At 38.3% G+C, this 22,498-nt stretch overlaps 3 protein-coding genes across 6 annotated transcripts; 1 reads left to right on the forward strand and 2 right to left on the reverse strand.

The window, feature by feature from the left end:
- Nucleotides 1-38: 38 nt before the first annotated feature.
- RB195_017689 (uncharacterized protein) lies at nt 39-12,076 on the forward strand (the record flags this gene model as incomplete). Of its 2 annotated transcripts, XM_064184789.1 has the most annotated exons (7): nt 39-87; nt 7,919-7,931; nt 8,016-8,184; nt 8,481-8,619; nt 10,769-10,933; nt 11,671-11,821; nt 11,884-12,076. In XM_064184789.1, 7 exons carry the CDS (start codon nt 39-41, stop codon nt 12,074-12,076), a joined length of 879 nt encoding a protein of 292 aa, XP_064040670.1. The 2 variants fall into 2 exon arrangements, with proteins under 2 accessions (XP_064040670.1, XP_013301690.2); XM_013446236.2 differs by lacking the exons at nt 39-87; nt 7,919-7,931 and having other exon boundaries at nt 8,017-8,246; nt 8,450-8,619.
- A 146-nt stretch (nt 12,077-12,222) lies between these two features.
- On the reverse strand, nt 12,223-17,651 carry RB195_017690 (uncharacterized protein; the record flags this gene model as incomplete). Of its 2 annotated transcripts, XM_064184790.1 has the most annotated exons (6): nt 12,223-12,276; nt 14,258-14,377; nt 14,728-14,847; nt 17,240-17,329; nt 17,456-17,530; nt 17,586-17,651. In XM_064184790.1, 6 exons carry the CDS (start codon nt 17,649-17,651, stop codon nt 12,223-12,225), a joined length of 525 nt encoding a protein of 174 aa, XP_064040671.1. The 2 variants fall into 2 exon arrangements, with proteins under 2 accessions (XP_064040671.1, XP_064040672.1); XM_064184791.1 differs by lacking the exons at nt 12,223-12,276; nt 17,240-17,329; nt 17,456-17,530; nt 17,586-17,651 and adding an exon at nt 13,514-13,594 and having other exon boundaries at nt 14,728-14,787.
- Nucleotides 17,652-19,339: 1,688 nt separating this feature from the next.
- On the reverse strand, nt 19,340-21,110 carry RB195_017691 (uncharacterized protein; the record flags this gene model as incomplete). Of its 2 annotated transcripts, XM_064184792.1 has the most annotated exons (7): nt 19,340-19,414; nt 19,563-19,691; nt 19,744-19,815; nt 19,883-19,984; nt 20,190-20,249; nt 20,715-20,859; nt 21,019-21,110. In XM_064184792.1, the coding sequence occupies 7 exons, from the start codon at nt 21,108-21,110 to the stop codon at nt 19,340-19,342; spliced, it is 675 nt and encodes a 224-aa protein (XP_064040673.1). The 2 variants fall into 2 exon arrangements, with proteins under 2 accessions (XP_064040673.1, XP_064040674.1); XM_064184793.1 differs by lacking the exons at nt 19,883-19,984; nt 21,019-21,110 and having other exon boundaries at nt 20,715-20,852.
- Between the last annotated feature and the right edge of the window lie 1,388 nt (nt 21,111-22,498).

Consider the following 22,498-nt stretch of genomic DNA (forward strand, 5'->3'; position numbering starts at 1 on the left):
GGCTCAGGTATGAATACCGACGACATACTCCGGCGAAGATGCGAGCAGCCACGTTAGGCGGCAGGAACGGCTCACCATCTGAATCAAGTGAGTCAAAGTCAGAAAATTTTTTCGAAGAAAGACAGAATTAGAAATGACATTAGTTTTTGCCTAAGGTTTTGGCATAAAGGATAAAGTTTCTGGCGTTGATCAATCTACTTGGGATGCGCCCCCACGTTCACTTCAATTCAGAATCGCCTGAGGTTTACGAACGTGTATCTGGCCTATACAATGACTTGCGGGGGCTAACCAATGTGTCAGGTCAGTGTTTTTATCCTCCCAGACAAGTCTGGTACCAATTTATCGACCCCGGAGGGATGAAAGGCTTGGTGAGCACTAGGGCGGATTCGAACCTCCGATCGATTGTGGAGGAAGCGGAACCTCCAACCGCTACACTACACCCGCCCCAAGGTTTTGGCATAGGTGTCTGTAATTAAAAGGTTTTCCCATGATGCGAAAAGCGTTTATCAAAATCAAACATGAACGCAACAGTTAGTGGAATCCTAGAAAAATACACCGTTTCAACAATGTTTGTTTGTTTTTTGAACGATTTGCTGACGGAATACGTCGTAACATTTCGTGAATTTACTGATAAGCGTCGGTGCTCTATCAGTTTGTTCTGGAGAGAGTTGTCGCTGACGAAAAGGCTCACAAACAAAACCAATGGAATCCACAACAGTTTTTTCAAGGATGGGAAGTGGATGGTGACGAACAGAGGTAAGAAACTAAGGAACGACCCCCTCAGTGCGTTTTAACCTGCTCCAAATTTTCTGGATTTTATAATAAATTCTAATAGTTTTTTAAATGAATTTTTTGGAAGGTATGATAGTCACCGACGCTACGCAAAGAAAGTAGAAATCTGTGCCTGTGGTTGAGTTAGGTGATTTCTTTTGGAATTCCTCAGATAATTTAAAAATAAAATATTTGATGACTTGTGTCAGTCCGAAGTCAAATTAGTTAAAAAATTTAGTTTTTGTCTCAATGTAATTTTCCACAATTTTTTGAAATAATATGCTCTAGCCATATAAATATGGAAACGATATGTATACATGATATACATATGCTAGGATTTCAATTAATGATCGATTCTAATAAAATTTCTAAAAGCGTGAAAATTCGATCTTCCTTGAATCTCGGCGCAGAGATTGGCACATTCCTTTGCAATTTAATGAAACTGTTTTAACATACATAGATCTGTGTGTTCATCAAACCAGAACATTTGATTACACGCTCGTGGAAGGATGACTGTAAAGAAAAAGTTTCTGTGATGGTTGTAAAACAGAAGTGACGGGAATCGAGTTTGGTTTCGAAGTTGACGTAGGCAGTGATTTGAGTTGTCGGTCACATACTCTAAAAACCGTGGAGATGTTGGTTCTCGCTCGTCACTACTCGGTAATAACGAGAATTCTGTTGGATCGTGTATTGGTTGTATTGACAAGTGGTCTGGCGCAAATCCCCTGGCGATGATTTACTCGGCACAGAACAATCTGTTTCCCTCATCTGGTCTTTAATAATCCTATCGCTTGCGCCGGAACGATTACTGCCCAACTTTCGCACTAAATATCATCGGTTGTTAAAACATTTCATTGCTTAATTTCTCTATGTGTTGCATTTCCTTTTCATATATAGGATTATTTATTGTTTCTCTACAGTATCATCGCAGTACGGTTAGCGGACAGTATTTTATATGCACGTCAATTTGAAACAAATTAGTATTCTTATTTTACCATTCTTCATTTTAATCAGCAGTCATCTTCCTTCTACATAGACAAACATGAAAATTAGCTTTTCAAATGGAAAAGAACATTTTTAGATAATGAGGTTGATAAAACACTGATTTGGAAAGAAAGACGTATTAAAAAGTATTTTGTTCCAATTTGAACAAGAAAATGACACTACTTTAGTATTCACAAAAAATTGAATTGAAAAATACTGCGTACTGATTAATGACAGCTTATTTAAACACGATGCAGTTTTTTCTTTTCAACAGAAATCGCATAATAATTTGAAATTTACCGTTGAAAATTCATTAAAACATTTCTTGAAGTAGTTTTATTTTCCTCCTCTTAAATGCAAACACATAAGCTCAGGAATGTAGCTTTACTAGATTTTTATGACAGACGTCAAAAACTTGTTATCCTACTCGAATGTAATTGTATTTGCTAACCTTGCCGCTCATCATCCACTTATCAATAAAAACATGCTTCTACAAAAACCTTTTTGTTTTGTTTACTTCAGACCGTGCATCCTCCATCGCTCAGGACGTTCTCCGTAAAACACTCATCTCATCCGATCAGCGCAAATATTATGGGAAGTTCATGGAATAAAATCTCTAAAATCTCACATTAGGAGCCAGTACTACTGAAAAATTCCAAAAAAAAATCATCGCTTTCTATGATTTCTTAACTCATACTGCAGGGACGAACACTTCAAGGGATCCTTGTAACAAAAATGGAAAGCAGCAATTACAATAACCAAGGTTAACCGGTTTTGTAAATGAATAAACCTTCTTCAGTAAGCGGTTGAGTAAATTCTGAGTGAGTTGGCAATGTATAGTTAGTGGGAATTTGCGTGTTTGTAGGAATTTGAAAAGTGCTAGAATGATCGCAGGTGACGATAAGCAGGAAAAAAGTGAATTCGATAGTTGCTATTCGCGTTTACCCTTCCAAACCTCCAAATCCACTAACTTTGCTACAGAGCTACAACTACGGTATCAACGTCGTAACTGAATAAAATAACGAATGATGTATGCGTGCACACCCTCGGCTTCGGTTGTTCTCAGGTTCGCGCATACGTCACTTGTGCCAATTACAGTAGTTTGATGGCATCTGTTCGCCCCGTCCTTCTGTTTGTAGTGTTTGGAATAAATCCAAGAACAGCTTTCTGCTAGCTGCATGCGATAAGGTTCGATGCAGACCGTAACGGTTCTAAACGTTTTGAGCTCGCATGCGACAAAATTTGTGTTTTTACCAAATTTTCCATTAATGGGCGATGAAAGAAATTGAATCTGCCCCCTGTCCCCGGACATCGCCTCATCTTCCTTTTATGACAAAAATAATGAAAATAGAGATATTGACACCAGGAGTACTTGTTTTTTGGTTTACATCGGAAACTTTTCCCTAAAAGATTTGGTCTAGCCAGAAATGTAGGCTAACGTGTGAGATCCTTAAAGATATGACCTTTGTCCAAACAACGGCACATATGTTTCTTTCTGGCCGATGCGCCACACTTGGAGAGAAACACGTGCACAGAAATTTCTGAGTAATGCGTTGTAATACGCGAAAATTAGATCGAAAAAATTGTGCATCATTTAGAAATGGTTTACTAAGTTAGTACTTAACAGTATTTAAAATAGTATTTAACATTATGTCATCACTCTTCATGGAATTGATATACATGTACTGATGGGCATCGAGGATAGGAGTCTCTTTTTTCACGTTTTTTTTTCTATTTCCCTTCTAAATTTCTATGAATAAAGAAGACAAGAACGGTAGAAACTTTTTGTATGTTTTTGTTTCTGCGGAATTTACTAAACAAAATAGGTTTATTGTGGATTCATGTGGCTTTACCACTAACGAAAAACTAGGTGAAAATTGTGATTCTGTGACTTTGTGATACGATTACAGAACCATTAGAAAAAGGGAATTGCGCGTCGCTGCTAGCATAACTCGTAGAAGATTATTCCGCATTCCTAAGGCGCAAAAAAGTGACTAGTGAAAATCAAATGAGACGACTCGTTCAGTGGAACTGCGGTGAACCTAGGCGCGAAAAAGTGAGCGTAAGACTGGACATGCGTGCACTACGGAGTCGTCGTCCCGAAGACCACGTTTACTTGTTGATTTTTCGGCTTCCATCACGTTTAGCTTCCGTTAAGAGTTTTTATTGAAATTCCACTACACATCGGTTGCTTTCGATTTCGCATCTCATCTTTTCTTTTCGCATTTGATTTACATTCAATGTCGTATTGGCTAAAGTGACAAATCAATTCTTCGCCATTCCCACTTCCGTTTCCACGTGCGGACTGCTCTTGTGAAGTGATTTCTTCTAAAATTTCACGCTAATAGAAACTACACTCGAAAACATGGTCTACTTCGTTTGTATTCGAAAGGAAAAATTGAATCTAAAGCGATTAATGTGGGATTTTCGAGCATGTTACGTGAAAGGATCGATCCTCTCCGTTCGATCCTCTCTGGAGACATACAAATGCATCTGCGCTCCTAGCATGGTTCTGCTTTGAAGCTCGTAATTATGTCAGATTTGTCGGATTTATGGCGGCTTCTCGAACGTATCCAATCAGCTTTCGGGCTATTCCGTCTGATCTTGTCCGGCAAATGCAAGCACGTAACGCAAATGTAATGGTGCGCACTTAAGCGTTGCCCTCCATGTAATTCTGAAGATGACTAGTTCTATTCGTTTCAGAACATCTCAATCTCTTCCAGTGATCAAGTCTACTACTGTTATGACCGAAGTGCTTCGTTTAAAAGCCATTTTTAATCCACCCTCACCTATTTTGTTTGTTTTTACACTAATCATAGAACAATTTCTGACATAAACTCCTGATTTGCAAGTTGTTAACAAATTTCTTCATAATTCTACATATTAAAGAATCTTATTTTATTTCAAGAAATAGAACCGACTACGGTGATTAAAAATTGGAATGAGAATTCGATTGAAACGCTATCTGCTGTCCCCTTTTTTCTAATCTTATTGTGCATTTAAAAAACTCTACTTAGTTCTTATTCTCTACAATAAAGTGGGAGTTATAGGGATCTCTTATGATTGTGAAAGAAACGAAAGAAATATGTTGTTAATACTTTCTTTTGGCCTGTTTTCAAAGAAAAATTGCTACATAAATGTCCGATTCTTTCCGACTCATTGGAAACGTCAGCGAATAAAATTGTCAACAATCACGCGCCCGATTTCGAAAAGATGGCTACCGCAGAACATTTTTTTACAGCAGTGCAATTTTTTTTGCAGAATGAAGAACGAGCTTTTTTGTGGTCTTTGTCGTTTCATTTCGAAGAATATTTCGTAGAAATCGAGTAACTTTGAGTAGGATTTCGATTACGGGGGCCTGCTGAAGCTGTAAAATTAGTCTATAGATGAATAACAATAAGATAAAACTACTCTTTGAAGGAAGAAACTGCACGAATTCCTGCAGCAATTTACTCTATTGTACACATTCGAAGAAACTGATTTTTTAGAGCTTTGAACTTGATAGATTTCAGATTTTTTTCGAGTCCAGGAACACATAAAAGTAAAAATCCCTTGTAAAAAAAATATTACCGAAGTGGTAGTGAAAAAATTCACGTTCTTCACAGGAGATTAATTTCAATGCTGATACAGTTACTCCATAATTCATTTGATAGCATGAGTAAACTTTTTTGGAACAGTTTATCTGTTTTTGGCGTCTGGTGGAATTAGAGAATTTTTAAAAACGAACATATTTTTAAGATAAACCACTTCTTATTATAGTTTTTACTTTTACATAAATACATTTTTAAATACATTTCTATGATATTTTTCGTTATTTTTACCATTATCGACATATGCGTCTTTTTGAAATGGATAGATCTTTTTGATTTTTTTTGATTTCTATAAACAATGCGTTAGGGTAATGTCATAAGGTTGTGCAACAGCATGAATTTAACACCAATTTAACAGATGAGCGACACCGCCGTAGTCGAAAAACTGAACCCATGATAGTGCAGTAATAATTTTTTCGAGAACTTTTGCCATCTTTTAATTGGTCGTTTTGGATGAGATTCAGTATAAGAATTGGAGAAATGATTGGTAGCGCCCTTCGTTCGTGTTGCTGTAGAAACCTGTGTCGGTTGGTTCGGTTGAAAGTGGTGTCGCCGCCACGTCGGTCAGCGGTGCCGTTCACCTCTCCCCCAGTTCGTCTCCTTTGGCAGACATCAACTGTTCCATTTCATTTCCCCAGAAATTTCCGGAAAAGCTGGTAGTCCCGCTAAAGTGTTCATCTACGAGGTTTTTAGCTTTTCTGGATATTTTAATTGATAATCCTGCATCAGAAATTTCTCTAACAAAGTATTTCATTGGCCGATGAAGAGTGAAATACCAGTTTTCCCAGTTTTCTTTCGCGTTCATGTCTTCCTCGTTTACCTACTCTAATTCATCTACAGATTCCTGTTCGTTCACAGCCGGGTAGGGAAAAGGTCGAGTAAACAAACACGTAAACAGTGTTCTCTGATTACGTGTTTGCATGAGGGTTCCATTGATCATAATTTATCAAGCTTACTAACAACTCTTTTTTATAAAACAATGTTGTTTCTTCCAGAAAACATTGATTTCTATCCAAATTTGTTCATTAGTTGTGCTCACCAAAATCTCAGCGATAGATTTGGCTGATTTCTAAGAGAATTAAAAGCTAGTCTAAAAGAGGTTGAAGCGGAAAAAATCTCTGGAATTGTTTTTTTTTCCCCAGATCTCTTTAGGTCTACAATAGGCGAGAAGAAAACATAGAAAATTCTCCATTTTGGAATGTGATTGATCTTACTGTCTTGGTGTAGACGTATGTGCATGTGGATCTTTGTATTTGTCTACCTGTGCGCCCGCCTCTCTATCCATCTTTTTCCATTAGGGACCGATCGACGTATATACGAGTTACTTCAGAGTTACATATCCGTTCCGAAAAAAGAGCAAAGGATTTTCTTCGTTGTTCTAGCACAACAAAGCGCTCAGTCATATCATTGTCCGGTTCCTGATAGGAACATGGTGCTATCCTCACATACTATTATCCATAGTATGATCCTCAAAAAAGTAGCTTAGCGCTACGTGTTCTTAGCGTCGTGAGAATGTCCCCGTTCCACTTGCGGTGCTACCTCAGCTTCGCCGGCTATTCATGCTTTTGTCATAGTTCTCGTAGTTTTCCTAAGCGACGTACGGTCTTTCAGCAGCCACATGAACTTCCATCCATCAATTTTGTGGTAATGTTTGTCCCTTCAGAGGTGTAATCTATTTTCCATTCTATTTTAAGGTTGAGCAATGAAACAGACGAAAATAATCATATCATTTCTAATAAGAACTCCCAACAGCAAACTGTTTGGTAGAAAAAAAAGGAAAATAACCAAGACAACTCTTTTGTCCAGTTTCAATTCATATTTTTCTGATTCCGCAGTCATATTTGCTACCTTTTCGCACTTTTTCCTTTACCACGGGGAAAATGTTAAGAAACAGCTTAAACTCAATACATTTCTTAGCTGTTAGATTTGTACAAGATTTTTTGAGATGTTCTTTCTCAGATTTGCAAGGAACATAAAAAAATCGTGTGGCTATCTCTCAATTAATAATCGGAACCCATTTTCTTTCCGCTTAGTCTAGCAATAAAAAAGGTCTCTTGTAACGAAAAAATGTTCTTGTTCGTACAATCTACCGCTGCCCAATTTAAATGCGCCTCTTTTGATATTATCTAATCGCACTACAAAGGAACTTGCTGTTTTTGTTCAGAAAAAATACCATTCGAAGGCTAAAATAACCAGTTCTTCGCAGTCCACTCAATGAGTTTTGTGACATCGACCTTTTCGGGACAAGGATTGTCCTTTCTAATATTTCACCTTTATCTCCTTGATAACCTAAACATTTCCAAGAAAACCAATTTTCTGTTCTTCTGATTTTTGTTCTCGAAAAAGATAATCAAAGCAACCGGTGCTGAAACTCCAAAGTAATTGTTCCGATCCGAGTACTTGCATGCCGTAAGTGGCTATCGTTTCAGGACAAATGTTTGGATTACAACATCATGAAGACATCTCTTAGGGAAAGAGGCCATTCTGTTTGCTTTTGGAGAAATCGCTTGGATTCGCTCTATTATATAGGACAGGGCTGTATGCAGCGTTCTACTACTAAGGCTGTTTTTAAGTCGTTCGCACAATGTTCGTATTTAGAACGGAAATTTATCGAGTTGTTCGTCACCACGGTCACACGAATGATACTTCGAACTCAACGTTTCGTTTCAGGATGCTGATACGGTTGAAACCGAAGGCACTGTTGGCCGCTCAGTTGTTCTGTGGTCGACTCGTTGCCATCATAATCGTTTCAGCTGTAATCTACACGCTCGTTATTGCATATCGAAACGAGTTTATGCATTCATTTCGAAAACGGGAAGCCACTAAGAACGCAAGAAACGTAACGATCATTGTTGTTACACCAACATATAAACGCAAGGAACGCATTGGCGATATGTTAAGGTAGAGTTTAGCGCGATGAGATGTTGAGATTTTAAGTCGATTTTTAAATTCATTAACGAAAAACTGCACCATCAACGAATCCGGTTCTGATCAACGATTCATTTTGCTCACGTGAAGAACCACACTCGATGGATAACGTTGTTTATTGGCCTCACTAAGAAACACTTGAGCACTTAACGCGCCCAATGTTCGTTTCGTTTGAGAAAAAAACCTGCACATTTTCGGTTGTCGCAGACGTTGAGTCATATACGAAATCTTCATTGGATTGTCGTCGAAGATGGGAACTCGACAGCGGAGGTGATTCGGAGGTTGCTCAACCGAAGTAATATTCCTTATGTGTATCTAGCTACAACAACCGCTCCAGGAATGCCAAGTAAGCCATTTTGTGTGTGTGAGAATAATGAATATGAGAGAGAAGAGAAAGAGAAAAGAAGAGGACAATAAAACACACAAGAGGCTTTTTCCCTAAAAGTGTGAGAAGGTCAGACCGTAACGTTACTGATTTCCTTGTATGTGCATGCGGATATGAGACCAATCCGCTACCAGCTGTAGTTTATACTTAGAGCATCCAGTGCATCCTTGATCAGAAGCTCGTCTCTCCTTCCCATTTCTTTAGGCGAGATAGGGGATTAAATATTGGGATGCCAGACAATAAAAAAAAAGCTACAAACTTGACAAAAATACATGGCTCTGGACATAACCCTCCCTTAGCTTCAACATCATCTTTAGCCGACTTTTAGGTGACTTCAGAATTGAACTGTTAATTCAGTTGACCTTAGCAAAAAGTGGTTAATGACTTGGAGTGGTCACATTCCACTCCAAGTCGTTCTGGTCACGATGATTTGATGTTTATGATAACTGATTGTACGATAATCATCAAACTAAGCTATTATGGTTTGGGGAATCGAAGTAAGTATTGTGTTTATTCCTGGAGCAAAACAATCTATACGGTGTTATGGTGACCTTGAACTTTCCAAGTCCTACTCGAACTGAACGCATAAATTTGCTGAGGAATGACTCTGTCACTCGGTTGCATAAACTTTTTTGTCTGCTATCCCATTGATATCAATATATCGTTGATTTTGACATCAATTTTTGCCCGTGGTCACATCTTAAATTTTTAATTCTTTTCTCGTAATCTTAAATCTTTTTGCTTGTACTCAGTGGTCACATCTTAAACCTTTAAAGGCATCACTCCACGAATCTGAGGTGGTGCGGATTTCAGGTGGAGTTTTCGTATACGGGATGGGAGACTATGGAGAGGGGGTGATTCCGTCCATTTCTTCCTAATTGCCGTAAAAAACGGCCCGGAAGATACGGCTTCAGGCGCTCTGGCGCACTATTTTCTGCAGGGAGTTCGACTGGAGCGCGCCAGCCTTGTGCGGCGCCGCATCTTCCGGGCCGTTTTTTACGGCAATTAGGAAGAAATGGACGGAATCACCCCCCTCTCCATAGTCTCCCATCCCGTATACGAATACTCCACGTGAAATCTGCACCACATCAGATTCGCGAGGTGATGCCTTTAACGGTAAAGTCTAAGCCTCTTAGCAGTGCGAAATTAAATGCATGACACTTCGACAACTGTTCCAAGTGATGTCTTTGGAGTGCAAGGACCTGAAACCTGCAAGTGAGAGCACGCCTTTTCGTTGCTCCTCGTTTCGATCGCCGTCATTTTTGCGATCGTTGCTGTTTCATAAATGTTGTGCCACATAGAAACAGCAGCAATTTGCAATATAGTGGTGATTTTCACCATATTTTTTCACCACAAGTTTTTTGCTAGTCTATGTGGAACTAGCAAATTCGTGAAAGTTAGCTTTTTCAGCAGTTTTTTTATTGGATTCTAGAAATAAAAAGAGAAATCCCAAAAAATAAAGCTTCCGAGTTTTCACTACACTTGCTGTCACATTATTTTCATGCATCAATTGTCTTTATTACTTTATTTATATTATTTTTAGTTGAAACTATTTTCCTGTGCTTCCCATACTTCATGTAAAGGAATGATTTTCGATTCACGTACTAGCAGTAGGTGTGTGTATGTTGCTCGAAGTGCAATAGAATTAGTAAACCACAAAATCAGAACAACCCCAACCCCAACACTATTGGCTCGGTCGCTTCATCGAATAGAAATCTCGGCTCACGCATTCTGTTCAACTCCAGCCTCCACATTATTCTCATCTATGAAATATTTGCTAATATTCTTGCAAAACGGTTGCTAGTAGCACGTATGAGTGGAAAAGTACTTGAATACTTAGACTAGGTCACATTGCCTTTTGGTTACCTAATATTTTCTCATTTTTGAAGACGACATTTGAATTTGTTCACCTCGACACCTCCAATTAATTCAAAATTTCCAGTTTTGATAATCCCAATTGATTTTCGTATTCAAAACAAATAAATTTCGATTGAAGTGCGTTTGATGCGAAGTCCAAACTAACTTTTTAGTCTCGCATAGAAGTTTTTGAACAGGGATGATCTTTTTGCTGGTTCTCTACTTCGATAAATTGATCAAATCCACTGTTTAGAACGTGGCTGGACGCAACGCAATCTTGCGTTACAGTACCTTCGGGAGAACTACAGCCCAGACACTGATGGTGTGCTCTACTTTGCTGACGATGATAACTCGTACGATGTGCGATTATTTGATAATTACATACGGAAGGTGAAACGGCTGGGAATATGGCCTGTTGGTAAGCTCATGGATTCTAAGTGATATTTCTTATTTTTACCTTACTTTCAAGAGGATATAGTGCTCACTACTTCTTAAAATACTCTAGGATCCTGGGATCACTCATTGCTAGGTTACCGAATAAGTTAATGTACATATAGCAAAACGGATGACATCGTGAAGCCGATGATGTGACTTTATAACGTTCGAAAAAGTGACTTATAGTTTCCACAATCTCTCAACGTATTCCGCAATTGAATAAAAATTTTGAAAATGCCCAATATTTACGTGAATGTTCTTACTAGGGAGACTGTTTACCTCATTATCTCCACTGTTGGAGCAATTTGCTTTCGTTTGACAGCCTAATTTGCCAGATTTTAGGAGGGAGAAGAGGGGGGCAATGAAATGAGAGAAAACATTTTCTGGAAACATTTTTGGAACGAATAATTTCCATGTTTGAACAGAGCCAACGCCTGCAAAAAAGGAGTAGAATTTGAGTAACACTGTATAATTATATTCACTAGCCGAGTGCAAGATTAGGAACCGATAAGCCTTTGTCACACCTCCCAGATTTTCTTTGCAATTCATTTTGTTTTCTTAGAATTATATTTGAAGGAGGGTGTATGTCTTTTCAACATAAACAAATTGAAATTTGTTTACAAGCAGCCAGAGAATCTTATCGTATCCTTTAGAAAAAAGGAGTTAATTTGAATAATTTTGATATTAATATCCCAAAAATTGACAGATATTTTTTCAAAGGCTTGGTCGGAGGAGCGTGGGTGGAAGCACCGCGGGTGGATAAAAAAGGGAAAGTAGAAGGGTGGGATGTGTTGTTTGCCCCTCGACGAGAATTTGCAACCGACATGGCAGGTTTCGGTCTACATATCAAGGAGCTCTTCAGAGTAAAGAAGTGAGCCAGTTTTTCAAGTTCTATGGATCTCATTAACATAAAGAAAACAATAATCATTGTAGTGCAACATTCGAGAAGTGCACTAAGACAGCAGGATTCGGACCCGAATCCTGTTTTCTCACTCAATTCGGTTTCAAAAAGAAGGACGCGGAACCGTTTGGGCTCAACGAAATTCCTAAGGATATTCTCGTTTGGCACACAAAGACCTCCGAATCGAGAGGATCAGGACCATTGAGAGGTTTTGTCATTGAGTGATACGAAATAGTACGGTGATTTGGGTTGCATACTCTTATGTACTTTCATTGTGAGGATCTCTGTAGTTTCATATTGCTTTTTCCTGAATTAAAAAAATGAACTAAATGTGTGTCATGTAAATGTATTGTTCTTCTAGTACTAGACTTCTAAGAGCTCTGTTTACTTCGTCTTGTTGCCATATTGTTTGGGTCCAATTGTGCCTTAAAGAAGAAATGGAATAAAAGCTATATTTCTTCGCATAATATTCTGAATGGAGCCAGTCAGAAGCACAGACATTGGTTGTGATTTTTTCGAAGTTAACGAACTTCATGAAATGGAGGGTTAAACAATATTCACAGCTAAAAGATCCATCAAAAACCCCAGATTCCGTGAACAGACGTGTAATTTTTAGGAATTTGATCGGAGAAGTGATACATATGGTGAAATATACAATGATATCTTGTAAATATAAGAATAGTACATGAAATAGTATATAACAATAATGAAATAATACACATGATTTTGCTTCTGGTGAGACAGTAAAAATTCGCAAAATCCCAATGAAAATTTCAAGCAGCTCCAGTCGAATGACAGAATTTTTTTCCTAGGTCTTAACGGTACACTCCATCCCTCAACGTGTGTACCAGGTGACGCAAACAAAATCGATGTTTCAAGTATTCTGACGTAGATTAGATAGTCGCTGGCGATACCTGCGGTACCGTACAAGCGTCGCAAACGTACGGCACTCCATGACGTGGAGGGTTAAACAATATTCACAGCTAAAATATCCAACACTCCAACACTTCAATCATGGGAAAGTTGAGAGTAATTGACCTGTGAAGTACTCGACAAATTTGCGGTCAGCGAATTCGACACCATTAAGGAAGGATATTATTCATTAAAATAATTCGCTTTCGTGAGTTCACGAAGCTGTCGGGATCTGTGTCAGCGAGTGAAGGAAAAGATTACCCAGCTTGCGGTGGCTTGGACCTTCTCAGGGTGAAGGTCCGTACACGCTGTTTGCAAACAGCGATTTGCATTCCCCAGTATTCAGCCTACTTTCAAAAAAAAACACTTATCTCCCATAATTAACAAATTTACCATTCTGCTACGACTAGAGAAAGATGGCCACAGTATTAATCATCAACGATCCACTAAATTGATTTTATTAGGAATGAACCCAATCAATAAAAATGTTATAGCGACTTTTACTACAATCTTGAAGCCTTTAATCTGCTTCCATAGTTTCCGAAGAAAAGATTCGGTTTCAATAGTTTTTAGTAGTTTTAGTAGTTTAGATTAGTTTTCTTTCTTTCTGAAATAATTTCCGATTTTTATTTTTACTTCTTATCCAAATAAAGAAATGCATTCAGAATTCAACATGGTCTATGTCCATTCTCACGATACAAATATGTTACAGTATACCTATCAAGAAAAATTAGTTCGCACCAATTACGTCTAATTGAAGAATTTGTGCATAGTCTCGAGGCTTTTCTTTTGCTTTTCTTCCCAATCCAGCAACTGATTTACTGCTAACTTCTGAAATATCTAATAGAGACGAATAAAATGTTTCTTGTAGTTCATTCACTAGAAGTTATATTAATTTATTAATATTGTTACTATTACTATAAGCTTATCGTATAAGACAGTGATGCGTAAAAGGAGTTTATGTTAATGCGGGTTCAGTCCTGTTCCTCCCTGATTACTGGCCATCGACGAGAGGAATGCAGAGGGACTGCATCCCACATGAAGAAGGAACATTCCTTAAAGGCATCACCCCAAGAATCTGAGGTGGTACGGACTTCAGGTGGAGTATTCGTATACGGGATGGGAGACTATGGAGAGGAGGGTGATTCCGTCCATTTCTTCCTAACTGCCGTAAAAAAACGGCCCTGAAGATACGACTTCGAGCGTTCTAGCGCGCTATTTTCTACAAGGAGTTCGATTGGAGCGCGCAAGCCTTGTGAACGCGCCGCATCTTGCGGGCCGTTTTTTGCGCCGCATCTTCCGGGCGGTTTTTTACGGCAATTAAGAAGAAATGGGCGGAATCATCCCTTCTCCATAATCTACTATGCCATATACGAATACTCCACCTGAATCCTGAAAGTACCACCTCAGATTCGTGGGGTGATGCCCTTAAGTTGATCGCGTCCACATGGTTGAACATATTTGGCGCTAACTCTAAAAGCATAAGCTACGAACCGTCTTATTTTTGCCAGATTGGTGAGCAGCTTGTAAAGCTATGACGCGGAACGCTGTTGGCAGACATTTCGATAGGTTTCCTTTCGCCTCCTCACATGTTTTATCCAGCTGATTTTGGATCTAAATAGTACGTAGAGAAGAGAGTTTGTTTTATGATAAAAACAGTATTTTCAGATAAAAACAGTTGATTTGCATTGAAATTTCCGAGAATACGCGCTGTATCTTTACAAATCAAACATTTGCAAGTGAGATATTCCTTGATGTTTTTACTACGTAGATGTTGACGTTCGAGTTAAAACAACAATAATTCTAGTCCTTGAGAAAGTCTGCAGCTTCAAACAGCATGCAATTTATACATAAATGAGCTCGGCCAAAGTTCGCTTCTTCATGTCTTATTCACTGCAGCGTATTTTACGACAAAACAACAAAACAACAACAACAACAACAACCATCTAACAGCAAAACATTACCTGAGTTACTGGCAATCCACTGAGAGGAACTAGCACTTCCTCAGTCTTATTCAGAGCCATCCACGCAAAGTCTTGAGCATTTTTCAACTCATCGAAAACTTTTTGTGTCTCTTTTTTCACCTGAATTATTCACGTGGAAGCGCAGTTTTTTCAGTGTAAAAATATTCAGATAAATAAACAAGCACGATCAAAAACAGTGCAGTCCCACTGCAGTGCGTGATTGCAATCAGCGCCGTTATAGTCATGGATTTGCTCCATCTCGTAAATACACATCGAAGTAGAAAAAGTCCTCGCACTTTCAAAAACACGCGCATTACTGTAGTACGGGCGCAGTGATAACAACGATATCTTGTCTCCATAATCTGCCGTTGGTTCTGAAGCTGTAAAAAAGTGACAAAAAAGTTGGGGTTGGAAAAAATGGAACCAGTCGACATTTATCCACTTTAGGGAACTCCTTTCCTTAATTTCGTTGTCATGTACAGTTGCAACCTATGGTGATACATTTGAAAATCCGTTTCCAACACAATCCGTTATTTGGTGCAAGTAACCAAAAGAATATTCGCAGTTCTCTTCCCTCTCACGTTAAAATTTATTCTACTATTGTTCATTCATCAGTCATTTCCGCAGTGCTACAAAGTTTAAACACGAAAAGACTTTATGTAGACAAATCTGCTGGTGAATTTCCAAAAACCTTTGTAGTAAACTGTGGTGAAACAAAAAATTGTGTAGAGGTGGCCACTGAAATTAAGGTTTTTCCCTATCCGTGGTGCCAAAAACGGATCACGTCTCTGAAAGTTCTACTTTGTTGCAACAAGCTGCAAACAATGATAACAATTTTACTATCCTTTTTTCCTTTCCAAAAAATCCTTTAAATTTCCTGGTCTTTTTTTTTGAGTGATTGGCTAGAGTGGTGGAGAATATCTCATTCAAAAAAAGCGAAAAGCTGCTACTTTAGCTTATTTATGCACTATCAAAGTACCCCTTATTTTTTGGCGCCCTCCTCTACCGTGTACCATATTTAATGTAGACGTTGACTGCTGCCTCTTCCTAAACAAAGCGGGAGTAGAAAGATGAGGTTCCAAGGAAAAAGTTACCTGTGATCTCCTAGCTATAACAAGGAACAGTGTGAGTGAGAACGAGGGAAAAAATAGAAATAATAGAATAAAATAAAAAAAAATAGGAATTGTAGGAATGTCCACGAACATGCTTTGGAGGTGTTTATGAGCTAAACTTCGGTCTGCTTTTTATTGTTTGCGGAATAGCTGTAACATCCACGTGGGATTTCTTTTTCGTCATCTTCTGAGGGTCACCAGATTTTCTACGGGAGAAGTTGCCCCCAGAATCTTCCGCCGCAACTTTTCTCACCCGCCAGTGTGTATGCATAGACGAATCGTGATCGCGAGTGATCTTAAATATATGTCTTTTTCTTTCTTGTCCTAAATGGCTTCGAATTAATCTTTACCATTATATCAGACAACAAATTGTTTTTTGCAACTAAAATAACAATTACAATGTTTTACATTGTTTAATGCTATTTCTGGAAAGCTTATGATTCGTTAACAATGAACGTGTGCCGGTACATCACTCTATAGAATGGTACTATGAATTATTTTTTCATAATTTTTTTTTACAGAATTAAACATCGAATGACTAGGGAGGTAAATTTATTATTTTGCTTTGTTAAAAATAAACAAGATAACAAAATAAACAACAATAACATAAATAAGTATTTGTTTTTTGAAGAGTAAAATCCCATACTACATCCAAGCTGCTGTCAGTTTTAGATCTGCAAAGATGTGCACTGTTCATGTGGTTCTACAAATTTTGTTCCGTAGAGAAGTTTTTCAAATATGGGCTGATGTGTTCTTTTCACGAGAAGGAGAACTACTGTATAATACTAATGTTTCAAAAAATTCTGTATTATACAAATTTGCTTCTTAGGCCCCGTAAACCTCCATGGGAGGCTCAATTACTTAAGCACGCCTGCCCCCAGATATCTAGGCCCACAGACAAGACGGAACAAAACGCAACTCTAACGGTTTGTAGCCACATAGGTACGCAGAATACCATCTTCATGGCCTGAATATTTAATTTCAAGAGTATGCATATCATTTTCAAGGAAAAAAAGCCAAAGTATCTTATGTAGAAGATTCTTAAAGACTTAAAGACATTTCTAAACACAATACTTTTAAAGATATGACGTTGTACTTAGCCCTTTCTGGTACGAGACCACAGGAAATTTTCTTAAAAATTTTTTTGAGCGGAACGTTTAAGGAGTTCCAGTTAAACTTAATCTATAGATTTCGCGCTCATGTCGCTCTGCGGACATCCAGATATAAGAGGATGGAAAAGATCCCGTCATTCTCGTATTCTGTCCAAGAATTACTTATCTTACCGCAGAATACAAAATTGAGAACTTCCAAGAATTTTCGAACTGCAAAATTTCCAACTTGTTCATCCTCATCGTATTCTTCTTCTATTTGTTGAATGTAAGTATAATTGCATTCTTTACCTTAGGGTTTTTAAGAGAGGCGATGAAGGTCTTGGCGGCATTTTGTTGTTTGTAAATCCCCGTGTTGTTGTTAGAAAATATTTTTACGAACTGAAAAGAAGAGTATACGTTCCATAAAACAGCACCAGGAACATCATTCACACCACTGCTATCATTTTTACGTATGGTGTTGCAAAGTAAGTTGATTATCACTGAAGTACTGTATGTAAAACATACATCTTGTGTTTTTTTCGGAATCATACCAGTCTTTTTCATTTTGTTCAGAAGCACTTGATTATCGATCGGCGGAGGCTGCAATTTTTGACAATTAACAATGAGGAAGGAAGAAGAATGTTCTAGACCATACCTCAAGCGTTCCATGAACGAATATGCACAGCGTAAATACGAGGAGAACAAACGCACTGTGAACCATTTGTTTCGGTTCAGCGAGAAAAGGAGAAATGTAACCTGCGCGGTTCAGATGGATTACGCGCTGATCGTTACCGCATAATCGGTTCCGAGCAGGAGGACACAAAAAGGGATATAAAGTCGGTGCGGGACAGATTACTAAATGTACACACTTAGAGATTACACTTTCAGAGAGTTTGAATGCTCAGACATTATAGGAGTGTTCCGCTGAAGTGCTTGAAACCATTGCGAACAGAAATGTACGACTTCAAAGCTCCTATCAGTACCATGCTATACAATAAAGGGCTTATTCTGTCATGTAAAGTCGGTGCGACAGAGATTACTAAATGCATGTACTTAGAGATTACACTTTCAGTTTCACTTTCACATTTTCGTTTTTTTTGCAACTAACTTTAAAAAACGGAAAAAAAAATGAAAGATGATAAAATCGAAGATGAGCTGAATTATTGGACTTTAATCGATGTAATACAAATTTAGACATGCAGCAGAAATCAAAAATCCGCAAATTCCGAGAACAATCCAAAAACAATTTGAAAATTAGTGGAGAAAATTAGAAATTTCTCGACGAGGTTTGAAAAAAGCTAGGAATCTTAGAATTTCCTAACTTCGTTAAAACATGAGCAAGTTCTGTTTCTACAACCTTGCAAAATTGTTCTACTTGAAGTTTACTGTGACCGTCGCTATTAAGCAACTCTTGAAGCCTTATTTGCACTAATTTATCCCTGTCTCGAGTTGTAGATGTCTTTTTGTTTCGCTCAGCAATAGCGTAGGAAATGCGTTTTTGAGTGGATGAAGGATAAAATTTATGGTGTTAATTAATACACTGGGGGAGCGCCCCCGCGTTCGCTTCAGAATCGTTTGAGGTTCAAGAACGTGAAACTGGCCCGTACCATGACCCCTGGAGGCTAGCCGATTTGTCACGTCAGCGTTTTTAAATTCTCAGGCAAGTCTGGTACCAATCTATCGACTCCGGAAATCTTGGTGAGCACTAGGACGAATTCGAACTTCCGATCGATCGTGCAGGAAGCGGAGCCTTTAACCGCTACACCACACCCGCCTGTTTTTGAGTGATGGTATCTAAATTCACCATTGTTGGATAACAAAGAATAAGGATGTTTCAGACGCAAAATTCTAAAGAGATCAATTTCGATTGTATAGAAGTATTCACCAAAAACATAAAAAGTTTGGCTGCAATTAAATTCATGTCGTTTTGCATGAAAGAACCTTAACATTTCTTTTTCAGAATGCCTCCCATTATGTTCTTAGTGCTTTCTTTGCACTGTGAATTCAGGACTTATTCTGAGCTCATTACTTGTCACATGAAAACAAATGTTTCGGGAGTTTGAGGCAGCAGTAAGGTGAGGTGTGACGAACCAATAGAGAGTAAAAATCTTCGTTACTGATCCTTACCCCAGCATCTGAAACGAAAGCGAAGTTAACACGCGAGAATATCTCTTCAGATATCTTCCTGAAGTGATTGATCCTACTATTTTATCAGGTGCTCATTACTCTTTTGTTCCATCAAGTAAAAATGTCTTCAAAAATCTAAATTAAAACAGCTTAATGTCTCAGAACGAATATAAATGTTTATTGGGACCTCAGAGAGACCGCATACAATTAAAGACAGCTGCCAATAGCTGCTTTCTTTGAATATCACAGTTTTTTTCATCCCACATGCTCCTTTGGAAGTATTTAGTCCTTTCGGGTGACCTTATAGGCTAACATTATGTTCCTATGCTCTCGTATGTCGAGGTCGGCGATGCGGCGCTAAAAGAAAGAAAAGTTAGACTGCAAAATCTAATCTTCAGAAAGGGTATGGTTCAGTATATGATGTAGAGGTTATAGTGTTTAAATCTTTGAATTTTATTCGTATCGAGTGCGAAGAATCACAAGGACGCTGCTTTGGGTTCTTTACCTGCAACTCCTTAAGTTCTCTCTTCGACAACCATTTCGAAGCCTCTTTCAACATGGCCGTTTCAAGTGCTTTGTGAACCTTAGAGAAATCTCCCTCGTGCCTAGTTGCTTCGCGTTGATATCCGGATTGCTGAAAAAAGGTGTTTCTCGAATGTACTGGAAAAAATCCAAGAAACACATACAATGTTGGAGTACAAATTGTAACCAGCAGCCAAAGGAAGATTGAAAGCATCTATGAGTCGCCCTAATTGTGTCTGAAAGAGTTTAATGCATATAACGCGGCACATTTTTTTGCGAGATTAGAAAGTAATGTGTGGGTACCTGGAATGTAATGATCCAACGAAAGATTCTGTTGACAAGTGCTAGCCTTTGATCAATCCTTGGGAACTGCCACCGGTAAGATTTCCGAACTGCAAGTTGAAACTGAAATGTTAAAGATACGAACTATTAATTATCCTAACTTTTTTTCAGTCTTTCGGCAAAGGTGATTTGCCACTAATCGCAATTTCTGAACAATTTTTCCCACTGATTTCATTGCAAACTTTGTAAAGCCTATGTAAAACTACTAAGAAATTATGTAGAAATGGAACGAAGTCAAACTCCATGCTACATGGCAAGTATGTCTCACCTCTGCTTCTGCAAGGCGAACATCCAACTCCCCTTGTGCTTTATCTATCCGACGAGCGAGCTGTAAAAGGAAAACTGTTGAAAATCATTGAGTCAAGTGTTCAAACGTATGGTTTCTCCAACTGTTCCTACAAATAAAGTAAATTAATTCCACTGCTTCAAACGAAAATTGCTGACTATGTGCTGAACTGTGAATGGCTTCATCTAATCTAATAATTTAAGGTAAAATTTTAGCAACTCATCTGTTGCAGCTATTTATAGTTGATGGAACGTTAAAACATAGAGGTCAAATGTTGGACGCAACCGACTGATGTCCCTCTCCAGCGTTGTTTTGCAGGAAAATGTGATTGTGGGAGAATAAACACTTTCAGTGTAGTGCTAGATCACTTTGTCGTAAGTATGTATCTCGGATACCCATACTCATGAAACACCCAGAGGAAGTTACTACTGTCTCATTTTGCGGAGTGCTTCAAAAATACTAAAATAATGATTAATGAGAAGTTGCATACGTAAGAATAAACAGTACCAAGTCCAACTCTTTCTTAGGAATCATCTTCTCTGGGAAACCCTCTCTTCGGAATACTCTCTCGTACACCTTAGGACTGACGTAACAGTTACACAGTCCAACCACTGCTAACAACACGAGAACGGCGAAGCAGTTCATATTCCCACTGGAAATAAGAGAATTTAGATCACATAAATAAAAATGAGCACTTGAAAGAAAAAGACAATGGATAAAAAAATTCTGGCGATACAATCGCTTGCTTTTTATACAAGCATAGCAGCTTTCAGATCAAGCTAACTGGTCCTGGATTAATCCAGGAACTAACTGTGCGCGTTCAGCGAGACCAGTTGCGGTATCATTGCTTTCTCGCCGGGTTTGTGCGCTGCTCTGAAGCTTACAAGCAGTAAAAAGTGACATTGATGGAATGCAATGAACGGGCATAGGATCTATGATATAAATCAAGCAACAATAAGATTCGAGTATTACCGTTTTCCTTCTATGCAATACAGTAACATGTGCAAATTTTTAAAATAGCTAAAAAATATGTAGATCTGTTGCCGAAATCACAAAAAGGTAGAATTCCCTTGTTGTCAAGCAGTTTGTGGAATTTCATGCTAGAAACTCATGTGCCTCACATGTAACTGGTTGAAAAATAATTCTTTTCATAACTGAAAATGTACAAAGGAATAAAAACAAGGGTTAAACGTTAAATACCAGTTGATATTTCTCGCTCTACAAAGGCGTGGTGATCTTAGTTCTATTCATTTTTATTTTTCCAGACTAATTAAACGGAGTGCCACCTGCTATTTTCGAAAACTACTTTTTGTATTAATAAGGTACTAAATTTGTCAAAGTTGTTAGAACAGATATCCATGATGTATGTGTAGGACACAGAACAACATATAAAGAACTCAAGAGGAAAAAAAAGAAACTTGAAGAATATGAAATAAAGAGCTGTAGAATTCATTTAAAAAAACCCTCGAAGGATCGAAAAATCAACTGAACCATGGCTGAAACATATCGTGAAAAGATTGGTGGAGCAACAACGGAGAGAAAAATGTTGGCTAATTTGTAGTAGTACCTATATGTTTCATCTATGGTTCAGTTGATTTTGCGATACTTCGAATACTTTTTTCATTAACTCTCTTTATTTTATAATTTACTTTAGTTCATTTTTTTAATTCAAAAAAGTACGAAAATACATAATAGTTTCTTTAGTGCATGACAAATGACCGATCAGTACGTGAATCCTACCGAATTCTCCAAAATTTCCTTTTTTGAACCTAGAAGACCAAAGGTCGTGGTGCTATGAAGTGATGGTCTTCCTTCAAATACGGCGCAAATCACAGCTTCAGCGACCTCTTCGTGTTGATAAATAAAAAAACAAAAACAAGCAAAAGCGAAATAAAAAGGAAAGGGCCTGCCATTATTCATGAATCCAATACTTGCAACTGTCGCACGTTTTTTGCGTGCGACCTTTGCTTTCCTTAAAGAGTAATTTTAAGAGAAGAGTTACTCCCTAATCTTGCAATACTCGCTGCAACTCGTTTACATTGCAGGTCGTAGTCCTATCAAACCTTAAAGTGCTTGGTTTCGGTTCCGTTCTTAATCTTTCCACCTATTCACCACGTGGCAGAGTCATCCAATGGTTTGTCCTTCTGCGTGGAGCACACAGAACATCAAGTTTTCTTTTAAAGACCTTGTGAAAAAGTCTGACCATGGGGTCGGCGGTCCTGCTGTAGTGCGTTTAATATGGCGTTGACCCCAGTCACTCACGGCTCTGGTACAAAGGTTGTCGTTGATGC

Source organism: Necator americanus, chromosome II (assembly GCF_031761385.1).
Source record: "Necator americanus strain Aroian chromosome II, whole genome shotgun sequence".
Classification (NCBI taxonomy): Eukaryota; Metazoa; Nematoda; class Chromadorea; order Rhabditida; family Ancylostomatidae; genus Necator; species Necator americanus.